The sequence below is a fragment of the Aquarana catesbeiana genome, linkage group LG11 (genome assembly GCF_042186555.1).
Source record: "Aquarana catesbeiana isolate 2022-GZ linkage group LG11, ASM4218655v1, whole genome shotgun sequence".
Lineage (NCBI taxonomy): Eukaryota > Metazoa > Chordata > Amphibia > Anura > Ranidae > Aquarana > Aquarana catesbeiana.
In genome coordinates this window covers 68271745-68288307 of record NC_133334.1, presented here as the reverse complement: position 1 = coordinate 68288307, position 16563 = coordinate 68271745, and the positions used below count along the sequence as shown (strand labels likewise).

The 16563-nt window shown below is 41.8% G+C and overlaps 1 protein-coding gene across 1 annotated transcript in view; it reads right to left on the bottom strand.

Annotated features, from left to right (window-relative positions):
* KIF18A (kinesin family member 18A) overlaps positions 1-16563 on the bottom strand; it is a gene marked incomplete in the record, with an annotated part of 168537 nt that overhangs the window by 131406 nt on the left and 20568 nt on the right. The window contains 3 exon segments of the mRNA XM_073604534.1: positions 5341-5538; positions 13160-13270; positions 13809-13913. Coding sequence (XP_073460635.1) covers positions 5341-5538; positions 13160-13270; positions 13809-13913 — 414 coding nt within the window.

The following is a 16563-nucleotide window of genomic DNA, read 5'->3' as shown; positions in this document are numbered from 1 at the left end:
CCAGCTCTAGACAGCTAATGGAAAAAGGGGAAAGTCCTGGAATTCGAACAAACCTGCAAATCCCTGTAAGAGTGTATGACAGCCTCAGCCCGGGATCTAACCAGGCCACGCCCCCAATGCATTTCACTTTGCCCACGAAGCTTAGTCATACATTAAAAAAAAAAAAAAAATTAAATAGCTTTTACAGCTCATCAGTTTAGTGTTAAACAGAAGCCCTTGTGCTAGAGTTCTTGTTCTCGCTCTGATGTTCACGGTGATTTGGGCACTTGTGTAGTGCAACTGCGGATTTTTTACACATGCGTACCCTGGGCATGTGTTTATGCATATATGCGGGGCAAGGTGAGTTTGCAGCATTAAGATTTTTTTAAATACACTTTACTGTAATTTGATTTTAATTTTTTTCTTTTTAATGCAATTGTTATTACAAGGGGTTAATAAACCCCTATGTGATAGCATTGAGCAGGTTACAGGTACTCTTTTTGGAGACATTAAGAGTCAAAAAGACCCTCCACAGCTCTGCTTGGTTAGATGTCTCCCCTAGCATGGATATATCTCACTTTCACATATCTCTACCTCCAGAAGCCGGTGGTTGTGGTCCTGGGCTCCCGGTAAGTATGGGAAAGTTCACAAACCGCAGGGTGTCTGCCGGCAGGGTAGGGACCCTGCAACCCACTGTGTAAAAGTGATAGGTGGCTAGGGAGCTACAGTATCACTTTCAAGCCCACAGCCTGTTGAACAAATAGATCAAGCTGATGGCTGCTACTGAAGTTTTCTCTTTGGACGTTTTTTTTTTTTTTTATTTTTTTTTATAAATGATCACATTCCCGCTGTTCTCAGATACCAGTGAATGGCTGTGCAGCAGGGGCGTGTCAGGACAAGTCTGATTCATGGAGGAGAGCACACAGAGTTCCCAGTATTGTTAGAGAACTGACCACGATGTGTTCTCCTGCTTAGTGTGGTCAGTTTCTAAATCGGAAAGCAGAGGGACTGGCAGGAAGTTGGAACAGAGGGCTTCACATAAAGGAAGCAATACAAAAGAGAACAGGATGCTTTACCATACAAGTACATGGTACAGCAGGAACATGGACGTGTTGGGGTGACAAACGCTTTAAGCTAAAACTTGTAAATAGCTGTGTTTATACAATATAAATCACCCTATTTACTGGAAAAGAATGTGAAACCTACATATACATACTAGACCACTGGGCTCATTTATCAGATCACCAAAAGAAATGCTTGGATTGTGTTATTCATATACGCCAAACCGTTACTAGAGTGCAAAAGTACAAAACGTTAAATGAGCGACACGGAAAAAAACGAATACATAAGCATGTCAAAAGTAAAAAAAGATTTGCAATTCCTTACCACTTAAAGACTGAGCCTCTTTTTCACACTCTGTGTTTACCAATTAAAAACAAGTTTTTTTGCTAGAAAATTACTCATAACCCCCAAACATTATACATTTTTTTTTCTTTTAACAACCTAGAGAATAAAATGGCCGACATTGCAATACTTTTTGTCACACCATAATTGCGCAGCGGCCTTACAAGCGCACTTTTTGGTAAAAAATTAACTTTTTTGAATAAAAAAATAAAACAGTAAAGTTAGCCCAATTTTGTTTTTATATTGTGAAAGATAATGTTACGCCGAGTAAATTGATACCCAAAATGTCACACTTCAAAATTGCGCCCACTCGTGGAATGGTGTCAAACTTTTACCCTTAAAAATCTCCATAGGCGACGTTTAAAAAATACTACAGGTTGCATGTTTTGAGTTACAGAGGAGGTCTAGGGCTAGAATTATTGCTTTATTGTGGCGATATCCCCCACATGTGTGGTTTGACCACCATTTTCATATGAGGGTGCTACGTATGCATTCACTTCTGCACGCGAGCTAGTCGGGACGGGGCGCTTTAAAAAAAAAAAATTCTCTTATTTTATTTGATTTTATTTATTTTTACACTTTTTTTTTTTTTAAATTGGGTCATTTTTATTCCTATTACAAGGAATGTAAACATTCCTTGTAATAGAAAAAAAGCATGACAGGACCTCTTAAATATGAGATCTGGGGTCAAAAAGTCCTCAGATCTCATATTTGGACTTAAATGCAATAAAAGAAAAAAAATTTTGTCATTTGAAAAAACCAACAAAAAAAATGTGCCTTTAAGACGTATGGGCGGAAGTGACGTTTTTCCACCCTGCTATGGTATGGAGACGGGTGGGGGCCATCTTCCCCTCACTCGTCTCCATACCCAGCCACGGACAGGTCCCGATCGCCTCCACCGCTGCCGACAGCTCCAGTAAGTGGCGAAGGGCGCAGGAAGAGGGGCCCCCTCTGCCGCCGCCAATAACGGTGATCTCATGGCAAATCCGCAGCGTAGACCAGTGTTTCTCAACTCCAGTCCTCAAAGCGCCCCAACAGGTCAGGTTTTCAGGATTTCCCTTAGATGAAATGGCTGTGGTAATGACTAAGGCAGTGAAGCTGATCAAATCACCTGTGCAAAATAATGGAAATCCTGAAAACATGACCTGTTGGGGCGCCTTGAGGACTGGAGTTGAGAAACACTGGCATAGACCACCATTATCGTAAACTGGACCACCAGCTGAAAAGATGGATATCTCGGTTATGGCAGCAGCTGCTGCCGATACTGAGATATCCATCTTTAAAGTGCCGACGTATATGTACAGGAGCCAGTCGGCATGTGGTTAAAAGGAGGAGCTGCAGTCTGCTCACATAATTTGTAATAAAAACATCCTTGCCATTCTGAAGCTTCCCTCCAACCACTTTGCATATCATTTTATATACTGTGATTCTGTACTTGCCAAATATGCTGCAGAAATCACCCTCCACTGAGTCTGGCTGCAACCATTTTACCTGCGGACAGCTGAAGCTGCTGCCTGTTCACTTCCTGAATTTACACAGAGGCACACCTCCAGCTCTGCAGCCTTCATTGGCCCTCTTATGACTCACCCCCCTCCTGGCAAACTCTCACAAGAGTGGGAGAGAAAGCTGTGCATGATGTCAAAGCCTAGGTTAATGACCAGACAAGAAACAGGAAGTGGGCTGTATAAGGTATTTACTGGCAGGGAAAAAATGTTTTACTATCCAAAGTTAAAACAACAAGGGCAGAAGATGTAATAGATAGAAATATGAAAAAATGACTGAAGGTCCGCTTTAATATGAACACAGACAACTACGAGTCCAAGTAACATACGATGAACACGGCAACCTTATACACACACACACACACACACATTAAAACTCCAAACTACAAGAAGCTGCAGAGAAAAACAACCTCCTTTGTCAATGAATCACCCTCCACTTACACACATGCAAAAAGATACAAATATCTTTCTTAAAGAGCCAAAAATGAGTAGTAGCACAAGACTCCCACCACATCATAATCTTGAACAAGTCTGTATCATACACAACAAGCTCATTTATTTGGAAGTTTTTCTCTGTGTAAATAGCGCCAGAGTTATATACAGTAACATAGGACAAAGAGAAATAAATGAAGTGTCCTGTTTAGCTGGTAAACAACTGATCAAAACACTTTTTTGTTGGGGTCTGCCTGCTGTGTACATTCTTGTGAAATTTGAAACATAACAGACTAAATTGCAATTTCAGTTCATCTTAATATAAAAGCTGTCTAAAGCGAGGGCCATGAAAACCAATTGGTATGGTAGTGTTGGTGCATAAAAAGGGTTTATGTATAACTTTCCGAGTTTTGCTGGGACCTTAGAAAAAGGTTTTGATTTCTCACCTACAGCTCGGTTTTCTGCTACACCGATGTGTGGTCACCCACCTTGATCTGAAGCATTATCTGGAGGCGAACCAGACTTCTGCTGTATGAAATGGGGTCAGTTAAGGCAAACTGACCTAGTGCAGTGTTATTACAGCTTTGACATTACAAGGATTTCTCAGCATACACTAGCTCCATAAGGCCCCTTTCACACAAGTGGTCCGGTCCGGTTCTTCAGGCGGACCTTATTGGACCACCCAATCTCTTCTACGGAGCAGCGGATGTCTGCTGACACCCGTCACCATCTGATCTGATCCCGTCTGCCGAATACAGACAGATGGTCGTCCTATTCCCCATCCACCTGGCAGACTGAATTGAAATGGACAGGCGGTCCAGTTCCATCCGATTGCCCCATAGAGAGGAGCAGTACTGTGTCCATGTCCACTCTGCATAGCGGAGCGGGCATGGACCTGTCATCTGCCTGCTCAGCAGGGATCAGCAGAGATTCCCTGCTGAGCAAGCGGATTCCACTTCACAGAGGGCTCGTGTAAAAGGGGCCTTAGTGCTTTGCCTGGCTCAGAGCTACAGACTTTTATTTGTATACTACTTATTTACATTTAAAGGTACCCAGGTTTCCTTTACAAAAGTGAAGTTTTGGGTTTTTACTACAGTACATCGGTGTGCAGTCATCCACCTAATTCTGAAGCTCAAACCAGATGGACACAGTGGGTCACTACGTATTGTCATTTTTATCTCAATGGTCATGTTTTACAGTTCAACAAACATTGATTATTAAGAGGGAAGTGGAAGGGTTGACAAGTCATGGATTTTGTAATATTTTATTAAAACATGAACTCTAGCTGGGCAGATAAACACAGGCGTGAAAACACATACAAATACATAACATATCACCTGCCTAAGCGTTTGTCAACTCTGTGCAGGCAATTACATGATTCAGACACTCCTGTCACAGTCCACAGCCAAGTGGACATCATCAGTCTTCTCTTTTACAGCAAAAGAGCTTGCTACCCTTTCTCATCCCCTCACCTGCTGACTGGAAATTGATAGAAGAAATACATACCCAAGAGGTGAGTTCACAGTTGCTATCATCTTAAATTGACATCATACGCATTTCAAGAGCGCCCAAAGTCCATCAGGGCTGGCCTCTTCCCTTAATTCAATTCCTGATCTGTGTGGAATTATGGGAAGTCTACATAGATTTCTGGTACTCATACTAGCTCAGCCATCTCCACCAGGGTTCTGTGGAACCCTAGGGCTCGTTCAAAGGTTACTAGGGGTTCCTTCCCTCTGAGCCCAACTAATTTTAGCAGGGGTTCCTAGTAAAAAGGTTGAGAAAGGCTGTACTAGCAATACATTTACCAGGTTTTACTAATGAACACAAATGTAGAAAAAAAACGCAATGTTGATCTTTGCATATATTGTGAAGTAATTAAAGCTGTGGTTCTCTGTCCACACTTCTAAAACATAAAAATGGTAGGCAAAAGAGAAAATATCAAGTAAATAGAAAGCCAAAGTTGATGAAGTAGCCCAATGTTTAGGATAAGAGATAAGATGGAGACAAGCAATGAATAACTCACCTTAGGATCTGCCAGAGCATTGATTACATTCCCAAGTGCCAATAGGGAGCGGTTGATGTTGGTGCCTTCACGCAAGCGATCACCTTTAGCATTTGTAGCGCTTGCTCGTTCTGAACCAGCCAGATCGATCAGGCTCATTTTGGCAATCCGGACATTTTGATTAATACTGGCACTTTTGTCTTGTTGCCTCAAGTATATCTATTAAAAAGGGAACAGCATAAAAGTGTTTTTTCGAATAAGTATGAAATTCTTCTAACGTTTGTCAAACCCCATTTATACATATAAAAGGAATTTCCAGGAAACTAGATACACCTCAGTGCATTAACACAAAATGGCCTCCTTGCACACAGTTCATGGGTTTTCTAGTCTGGTCAAATATATTGGCAAGGCAGCCACACCAAAGGATCTAAAGTTTGAAAGTAGTTATTTCATCTGAAATGCTAAGCCAGTGTATCTCAAGGGGTTGCACTCTTCAACAGTGCTCAAATCAGATGGAAGGAGGAAGAACTTAGTAGAGAGAGCCAGCAACCCCGAAATCCTTTGGAAGACTTTATGGCAAAACGGTCATTAACCACTTGCTTACCGGGCACTTAAACCCCCATCCTATCCAGACCAATTTTCAGCTTTCAGCACTGAAGCACTTTGAATGACAATTGCACGGACATACAACACTGTACCCAAATGAAATTTTTATCATTTTTTACCCACAAAATAGAGCTTTGGTGGTATTTGATCACCTCTGCGGTTTTTATTTTTTGTTTAAAAAAAATGTAAAAAAAGACTGAATTAAGAAAAAAAAAAAAATAAAATTTTTTTTTTTTTTTTTTTTATATTTTGTTATAAAAAATTTAAAACAGGTAATTTTTCTCCTTCATTGATGTACGCTGATGAGGCGGCACTGATGGGTGGCAATAATGGGCACTGATTAGTTACACTGATAGGCAGCACTGCTAGGTGGCACTGATTGGCACTACTGGTGGGCACTGATAGCTGGCACTTGTGGGCATTGATAGGTGGCACTTGTGGGCACTGTTAGGTGGCACAGATGAGGCAGATGTGCCTCTTCCACTTCGGGACCGATGTCCCTCGCATCTGAGCCGGTGATCAGCTTTTTTTTTTCTACCCACGCTGTCAGCGTGAAAAAAAAAAAAACGATTACCGATCTTTTGTTTACATCATGTGATCAGCTGTCATTGGCTGACCGATGATCACATGGTAAGGGGCCAGGACCGGCCCCTTACTTGGATCGGTGATCAGCCGAATCTCAGTGACTCGGTGATCACAGCGTGCTCTGCGCGCACCCTACAGGGCGCGCGCACAGGGGAGGCCATCATATGACGTCCTCCCGGGAATTCAGGTCCGCGCTGTGGCCATCATTCAGCCATAGCGCGGATGCCAAGTGGTTAAAAAGCAAGCCAACGCATTTCGGCACCTGGTCTTGTTCACAGCATATTGCTAAAGGAAAAGGACAGAACATATATACACACACACACACACACACACACGTATACAACTTAGCCCCACCCAGAAAGGGGGGTTGGCATATAGTGATAATGCAAGATCCAATTACACAATAAAAATGATATGTGACAAGGAGAGGAGTAGTAATACACTTAGATCTATAACAATCGATAGAAATTAATCAACCATCAAGCACAAATAATTATATGGCATTAGGATCAATGTAAACTAACCTGCAAAAATGAAAAAAATAAAAAAAAACCCCAAGAATAAAAAGGTAGGATACCAATTTAGAACAAAAAAGTACAAAGCTACAGTTAGATCCAATCATAAGATGGATTGGAGAATGCATATTGGGGGAAAAACGTATTTTGTAAGTAGACAAATCAGGCTAAACCATTATTTCAAGAAAAAGTCTACATCCCATCTAGAGTTCAAACCGGCAGGGCTTCTAGTACCTAGGGTGAAAATCCACTAGCCCTCCCTCTCCAGAAGTCTATGATGGACATCACTTCCACAAAGAGACCTAGTAACCCTTTCCACTCCTGTGAACTCAAAAGAACACACATCTCCTGCAGTTATTTGTTTAAAGTGTCTAGAGGCATGGCATAAGGGGACAATTTAACTGCTTAGCGACTGCCCTACGCACATTCTGCGGCAGGGTGGCCGCTCTGTGCCAGTTCACGTACTTAGCGCGTGATCTGACACTTCCAGGTCTGGGGCACACCGTCGGTGACTCGCTCCTGCTGTAATTGGACACAGCGGGATAATCAGCGGACCTGATGAATTTTCGGGAAAAAAGCAGATTGGCGGTCTGCCTATGTAAACAAGGCAGACCGCCATTCTGTCAGTAGGGAAGGTACTGATCTTGTGTTTCTGCTAAGCAGGGACACGGATCTCTGCCTTCCCATAGCACAAGCACCCCCCATGTGCCGCCCCCCCCGTTAGTAAGCACATATAACCCTTTGATCGCCCCTGATGTTGACCCCTTTCCTGCCAGTTTCATTAGTATAGTGACAGTGCATATTGGTGTCACTGGCCCCCCCAAAAAGTCACTGTGTGTCCAATTTGTTCGCCGCAATGTCACAGTCCCACTATAAGTCACTAATCGCCACCATTACCAGTAAAAAAGAAATAATTCCATAAAAATATCCCATAGTTTATAACTTTTGTGGAAACCAATCAATATAAGCTTATTGTGATTTTTTTTTAAATTAAAAATATATAGCAGAATACATATTGGCCTTTATTTTTTTTTTTTGAAGAAATAAGATTTTTTTTACACTTTTTATTGGATGTGTTTTGTAGTAAAAAGTAAAAAACACAAAAAAAAAAAAAAAAAAAAAAAAAAAAAAAACGTAAAAGGTGATCAAATACCACCAAAAGAAAAGCTCTATTTGTGGGTAAAAAAAAAAAAAAAAAAAGAACATCAATTTTATTTAGGCACAGCGTCGCACGACCGCGCAATTGTCAGTTAAAGAAACACAGTGCCGTATCGCAAAATGTGGCCTGGTCATGAAGGGGCGTAAACCTTCCGGAGCTGTAGTGGTTTAAGGCTTCAGCAGCTGTTAGTGTTTTGTGAAAAAAAATAATTCTATTAGCTGCTGACTCTATTATATTTACTGCAATTAAGATTTTTTTTTTTTAAGAAAATGTAATTTGAATCAAGCCCTTTGGCTTCCACCTTACACATTTTGAGCGCTGATAAAGGGGGTATAGCTTGGCCCGATTGGCTTGTTATTTTGGATACATTTGACTGAATACTTATGGACTCTGGACCCATCATCTTTTCTAGACTCCTAAGATTCCAAAGGAAATTGCCTTGTACTTGAGAGCATCTTCACCAGAACCATTGAACTTAAACTAAAGTCATAAAGTTCTATTCAGGAGCAAACCAAAATGCAGCACTTTCCATCTAAGCCACTTCTAGGGTCTTGTGGCAGTGTGCTGCCATTACAGATTCCCTTTGATGTGTTGCTTCTTGGGAAATGTCCTTGATAGCAACGAGGCTGTGGTCAGGTAGGGGGCATAACTACATTATGCCATTTATATGGGAACCAGGAAAAAAGGATATACTAGGTAATCTAAAGCCAGCCAGCCAGCGAATTAAGCCTAGCACACACTATTTTTTTTTCGTTCAACCCAGGAGGCTGAATAACAGCTCAGGTCAGAGCCGCTAACAATCCAAAGTTAGTAGAGCGATCTCCCCTGCTGTGCTATTGTGTTCTGACAGTGGGATGACCCCCCCCCCCCTCCCCCGCCAAAATCACTCTGGTCTGCGCTCCCAGCTATTGACAGAGCACTGATCGGCTGCTGGTTTTCCCAGCATGCTTGGCTGGCTTCTGTCGGTCAGACCGGCTGCCATACACATGGGCCGAATGTCAGCTGGTTTATATTAAACAAGCTGATTCTGCCTGACATTTAGCCCGTGTGTACTAGGCTTTAGACGACTTTCAAACAGGGGCTTCCAAAGATTGGTTTTATTTCATTCTTCATATATAAAACCTGTTAAATCCCTATATTATATTTTTGTCCATCTTTTTTTTTAAAAACATTTTTTTACACAAAACAATACAGACATTACCTCCAGGACCTCACCTCTCACACCAGTACGCCCCCATCCTAAAAACATGCAGTATAGATGGTATGAAGGCTACTTTATGGGTATTTCCTAGCTAGGGAGGGTAACCCAAGGAGGGGCCTGTCTAAAGTTTTGATTATAACCCAAGTCCCATTCCATTCACTTCACCATCACAGCACCATCCATTCCTCACATTCACACATCTTATCCTCTCACGGACTAATTTCTTTTGGGTCATGGGCCATCGTTTGCGTGTTTACTACGCTGATAAAATTTATAAGGAAAATCCTTTTGCATCCCACCAGGGTTTCCAGATCACCGATTTCTCCTTAAGAATTACCCTGATCATACTATTTAGCCAATCCCCACTGGACGGTGGTGAATCCTGGCTTGAAATAGACATCTCAAAACTGCCAGCTGATTATTTCCTGGGTATCCAACTCCCTCCATTAAACCCAGTAAGCAGTGTTTTGCCTCCAGCTCGGTGGAGGTTCCAAACGTCCGATCTATGATTCTCGTCACCCCGGTCCAGTAGCGGAACAACTTCAGGCATCTCCAAAACATGTGAAGTACATCCGCCTCTGACTCCCCACACCTAGGACATCTTGAATCTGGCCGACGGCCAAACTGGCAAAGTTTGAGGGGTATAATAGGTTCTATATAACAAGAACAAATGTGACAACCTCTGAGAGGGGGCCAGCGAGACCAAAGGGGCCAGTTCCAAAATTCTGTTCCACTGCAATGCAGAGATATCTCCCACGTCTTTTTCCCCCATTTTCTTCTGTACAAAGGGGATTCCATCCCTCCCATTCCCCCCTTGTTGATATATGGATACATTTTTTAAAATTAACCCTTTCCCTGACTCTAAATTAATTTAAGAACTGGGATTGTACTCCATTCTAGGGGACACCTTCTGAACTGCTCGACCAGTGCATGCCTGACCTGTAAATATCTGAAAAAAGAATTATTCGGTAGGTCGTATTGGTCTCTCAGATCCTGAAAGGATATCAAAGTGCCATCTGAGTAAAGCTGGGTAATGTATTTTATACCACGTCTCTCCCATTCCTTTACTACCCCCATCTTTTGTAGTTCTCCCAATTTGCTGTTCTCCCATAGGGGGGTATACACAGTGAGGCCTCTATATTTCAAAATTGTTTTCACAGTGTCCCATACTCTCATCATTAGATTCAGGGTAGGGAAACCTGAGGTGAATGATCCCGCCTCCAGAGCTGCAACTATTGAGTCGTGTCGGGTATTTTGTAGGAGCAACATTCTGCGTGCTTCTTGGCCTACTAGATTGCACCCGGCTATTTGCTGGAGTTGAGACGCCAAGAAATAACTGAAGGCATGCGTAAGCGCTACTCCTTCCAATTTCTGGAGCTGCAGGGTAGTTAAGCGTATTCTTGCTGGGCCACCCTTCCAAATCAGATCTCTGAACAAAATATCTATCTTTTGGAACCACTTTTTGTGAAGCCAAATTGGGGAGTTATGCAATACATAAAGAAGCTGTGGCATCCAAACCACAGCGACCTGCCACAGATAGTGGCAGGTGTTTCCACACTTTTATTTTGCCCCTAAATTTGGCCAATAGCGGGTCAAAGTTGTGTGAGGGTCTCTTGTAATATTTATACCCAGATATTTAAATTTATTGACCACTGAATTTGGGCCACCTCCTCCGGAAGGGGACCTTCCAAGGGATCTACAGGTACCAAGCTAGATTTTGCCCAGTTTATCTTTAACCCAGAAATTTGACCAAATTTGTTAATATTCATAGCTTGCTTAGGGGAATCCTGCATGTCTCTGAGAAATAACAAAAGGTCATCTGCAAGCTTTTCCTCCAAATAACCTCTTAAAACCCCTCACCTGGTCAGAGGCTCTGATGGCGATAGCCAGAGGTTCAATCACGACAGCGAAGAGGAGGGGTGACAGGGGACATCCCTGTCTCGTCCCCCTCCCCAATCCAAATTTATCAGAATGTTCATTATTTACCTGTACTCTAGCCTCTGGTGCTCTATAGAGCATTTTGAGCCAGTTGATGAAGCCTGGACCCAGTTGGACTGCCTCCATTACCCTCCAAAGGTACTGCCATTCTAAACTGTCAAAGGCCTTGGCGGCGTCCAAAGAAAGAATGGCCCTATTTCCACCCCCATCCTTTGGGACCTGAAGATTCAAATATATGCGCCTTATATTTGTGCTAGTTGTTCTGCCAGGTATAAAGCCTGTTTGATCAGGTAGGATGAGTTTCGCAATGACTTTATTAAGCCTGGCCGCCAGGACCTTTGCAAGGATTTTCATATTTGTGTTCAACAGTGCAATGGGCCTATATGAGGCAACATCAACTGGGTCTTTTTGCCCTCCTTATGTATGGTAATTATAGTGAAATCAATCATTTATGGGGGCAGCGCTTCCGTTGCTAGAGAGCAATTCAATACCCTCAACAGCTCGGGAAGCAATACCTTACCATAATGGCGATATATCTCAATGGGGAGGCCATCTGGGCCTGGGGATTTCTGCCTAGCCATTTCATTAGTGGTTCGCTGCATCTCTAGAGTTATAGGGCGGTCCAGCTCTGATCTGTCAGTCTCAGAGAGGAAGGGGAGACTCAGATCCCCAAGAAAGCTATCCATTTCCTCCCTCGTCTCGTTCTGCCGAGAGCGATATAGATCCTCATAAAATTCTTTGAGCTTGCCCACCATTTCTGGAGCGTACGAGGTCACTCTTCCATCCTCTGCGGTAAGCGAAGGTACCACTGAGGTGGGGGAGTTTGCTCTGACCAGTTCGCCAACATACGGCCCATAGTTTCCCCCTCAACAAAGGCAACTTGACTCTGGGAGAGGTATTTGTTTTCTGACTTCCAGAGGGCTACCAAACAGTAGTTGTGTTGCATCCCTATCCAATGCTTAAGAGTATCGGGAGTCGGGTTATTGACGTATTGTTCTTCCGCTATTGTTACTCTCTCCCCAATTGATCTCTCCCATTCCTTGGTCTGTTTTTTAATTTTTGAGATCTGTTGTATCATTTAACCCCGTAGAAAAGCCTTCAGAGTGTCCCATACTATTCCTTCTGAAGCGGAGCCCCGGTTTGAGTCAATAAACTCACCCAGAGACACCAAAATCTCACACGGGTCCCCCATCAGGTCAGTCCAGCAGGGGCTTAACCTCTACACCCCGGGATGATTCCGTTCACCAAGCTCTGACACCGTCACCGGGGAATGGTCCGAGAGGCCCCTCGGATTATAATTCACATTTTTTATCATGGGCATCATCTCATCGTTACCCAAGACTAATCAATCCTAGAGAGCATAGACTGTGTCCTGGAAAAGCACGAATACTGTCGAATCTTCGGATTCCGAGTTCTCTATATATCTCTCAATCCGGTTTCTTTCAAAAAGTTGGGTAACCGGCTGTCCACTAGACTGCTAGTGGATATCCCTGGGGGGGAAATCTATCTAAGCTCCGATCCATTACCATATTAAAATCCCCTATTACAATCACCGGTACCCCTGGCTTATACAGGACAAACTCAATCAGCCCATAAAGGATCCAGACATCAGAAGGTGGAGGGAGGTATACGTTAGCCACTACGCAGGGTCTATTTTCAATCCTACAGTACAAGACGACAAATCGGCCTAATTAGTCTATCCTGGATATTTTTGTCCATCTTTACAAATACAAAAAAAAAAAAAAAAATTGGGGGAAATATTTTGGCACTTCCCTGTATTCACACTCCAGCAAAACTATTATAAAATAAAAAGCATTGCATTTTTTTAAATTCTACCTGGAATACAGCATGAGATCGAGAAGAGGTGGCGTTGACATCAGTAGCATGCTGCGTTCTATTCTTATTACCATAGTCAAGCAACTGGAGAATCTCATCAGCTGATTTTGGCTGCCAGGAAAAAAAATTAAAAAAATAATAAAAATTTAAATATATACACACACACAAAACAGATCTTCCGTTTTCATGGAAAGCCCCCTTTGACATTGAACTGGTTTCTCACAGCACATTATAGAACGATCAAAATAATAATCTGGTTAAATAGATTTATATATTATATATATATATATATATATATATATATATATATATATATATATATATATATATATATATATATATATATATATATATATATATATATATATATATATATATATATATATATATATATGAAAAATAAAATTGTAGTTCGCCCTTTGACCAAATCATAAAAAACAGCCAAGTGTAAGGTTTGTAGGGATCTAATTATTTTTTAGCTAAAAGCCTAAACTGCTAACTGGCATTCTACATCTATAGATTTCTTCCTTAGATCAGTAACTAGCTTTAAAGTACAGTTCAACATATTAGTGCAGATATACAAATTGTGATAAGATTTAGGTGGGTGGAAGGAATCAGAATGGCTTTATCTTGTATATTGAAGACATACCTGATGCAAAGTTAATCCTTGCACAACCACTCCTTTCTGAGCATCCTCTCGCACAGCAAGGGAACCAGAGTTTGAGAGAAGGTCGCGGATTTGCTCATTGTACACCTACACAGTGCAGAAGAAATGCCTCAGATTAAAAAAAATCTAATTCAAAGTACTAGCTGTATAAAGGGATTATACATCATTTTCTAGCATTTAAAAAAAAAAAGTTTATCATTTCTCTTTAGTCCAATAAACACAATTGCGCATATGAATATTTCATATTTATCACTTGAAGGCAGAAGGTGGCAGCCTAATGGCTAACTCTACAATTTTAGTAAATGCTATGTAAAGCTTGTGAACAGATTTTTGAACCAACAACTGGTATTGTGCCTCTAGTGGCTGCTCTACAATTCTCTACATCTAATAAAATGACAAAAATATAACAAAGAAAGCATGTAAAAGTTACCCCAGATTACTTTAGGCAAATAGAAACATTGTTACCATGTGCCTCCCAAACTGCCAGAGTATTAACAGTTCAATCCAATCTACCCTCTATAGTGTAGCGTGGAGAGAGGGAGAGTGCTGCAATCATAAAATCTTCTGGATGAGAAGCAAAGACACTACAGAGGTTAGATTGGATTGTGAAAGGGTTTATTGGATACTACTCTGGCAGTTTGGGAAGAGCTGGCTTTTCTTTTGTTTTATATTTCTTTTATTTTGTAAGCAACCCTTGGGACAGTGTATTTGCTGGCTGCATCTCAGAGGGAGCGTGCAGATTTCCATCAGTTTGATTTTCTTTACATTCCCTTTAAAGTGGTTATAAAGGCTCAATAGGCTGCATAGAACGCATGAAGGTAAAAAAATCCTTCGTTGTGGAGCACAACCCCCCCCCCCCCAAATACTTACCTGAGCCCCATCACGGATCCAGCAATGTGCACAAAAGCCCATGGCAAAATGCCTAAAAATTGTCAGTCAAGCCTGTTTTTTTTTGTTACACAAAGTTAAAATGTTTTTATTGTGCATTACAACCTTGGGAATCCTGAAGGTCACTTACGGGCGTTCTAATGATAACGAGCACAACGAACACGTAAAGCACTCGCACAGCATCCTTGTTTGCCCCAAAATACTAGATTACTAGTCAGTGGGAGCATGCAAAGGTATATTTGCATTGTAAAAATAAATCACCTCTAATGTTTGGTGTCCTACATGTGTGGATGCTGCTGTGTGGTTGTAAAAGGAAAAAGGGTTTTTACCTGCTGATCAGTGGGAGCCTCTCTACTGCTATAGCAACTGCGAGCGAGGCTGGATGATGAAATTTCTCTCACGGCTTAAAGAATGGCCTCTGAAGTGCCAAAAGAACCAGGTTAGGACCCCAAAAAGTCCCTAGGGAACATACAGGGGAAACTATGTGTGCAACACATTGCACAAAAAAGACAACCAAGGAATGAGGGGCCAGCAGTCTCTGAAACAGAATGGCAAAGGCTGAGATTTGCCATTTGATGGTACTCAACACCAGATGCTGACCCAAACCAAACTGGAAAAAGGATAGAATGTGTCCCACGGAGGACTGTGTAAACTAGACCTTACATGTGTGATCATAAACTTTGTGAGAAATGTAGGGAAGTCTGAATCCGATAAACCCCTGGCTTCCAGTAACAGGATTGCCATTTATACACTGCAACTGCAGGAAGACAACATTATCTCTTTCCACTCCTCAGCAGCATGAGTACTCCTTTGGGTACACCAACACTGCATATGAGTTTTAAAAAGGTGCCAAGTACTGCTTGGGGGTCCTCACCAGCTTTAGCGCAGGAGAGGATAGCCTCTAACAGGCATTTATTCGCTCAGCCTTGACCATTGTTTTTTGTCTGGGTCATATATTGCACCCTTTGGCGCAAAAGAAGGGAATCACTATAGAAAGAGTACACAGAGCAGAGAATGTGACCAGAAATAACAGCACTGCTTGCTCTATACTAGTAGCAGTGAGTCGTACCAGTGGAGGAAAGGGAGCATGCAAAAAGGACAGAAAAGCCTGAAAACAAATGGTAAGATATAAACAAAATAAAAAAAAATAAAAACACCACCAACACAACACACCTAACTGGTGTGCAAGAACATTAGGATCAGAATGGAGATCTGTGCCCAATCAATGCCCATTTCTGGAAAGCGATAATCAATCCAACCCGTTACCAAATGATCTGAAGAATTATCCAACCATACCGAGTAAAGAGCAGAATCTACCACAGAAGAGTAATGTGTAGGATTCCTAGTAGTAGGAATAGTCACTTTATAGAGATTAGGGAGTTTAACTATTTGAATACCATCATATGTTATAAAATGGAGGAGTGGTGAACATTTATTTCTGCAGTGCCATTTAAAACCAGTACTCTGCTTATTACATGCACACACATTACAGGCAACATGCAGCGCCAATCGGAGCGGTTTTGTGCCATGTGATACCTTTGTCATCCAATCACAGAGCACAAAACGTAAAGGGTTTCTTCACTTCCTAAAAAAATTGTGGCACACATTGGGGTGTCTACTTTCTAAGAAGAGGTTAATTTGGTGGTGTGTAAGATGTCCAATACCACTTCTGCAAGGGTTTCCCCACCATTCCCTGAAGTATTAGGCCCAGAAATTTACAAATGTGATCTTTGGTCACTGGTTTCCACTTTCTGCTTCTTGGAAACTTCCGATGCAGATTAGCTAATTGTTGCTCTATGTACCGGTTTGTCTCAGTAACAATTTTTTCAATAACCTCATTGGTCAGAAA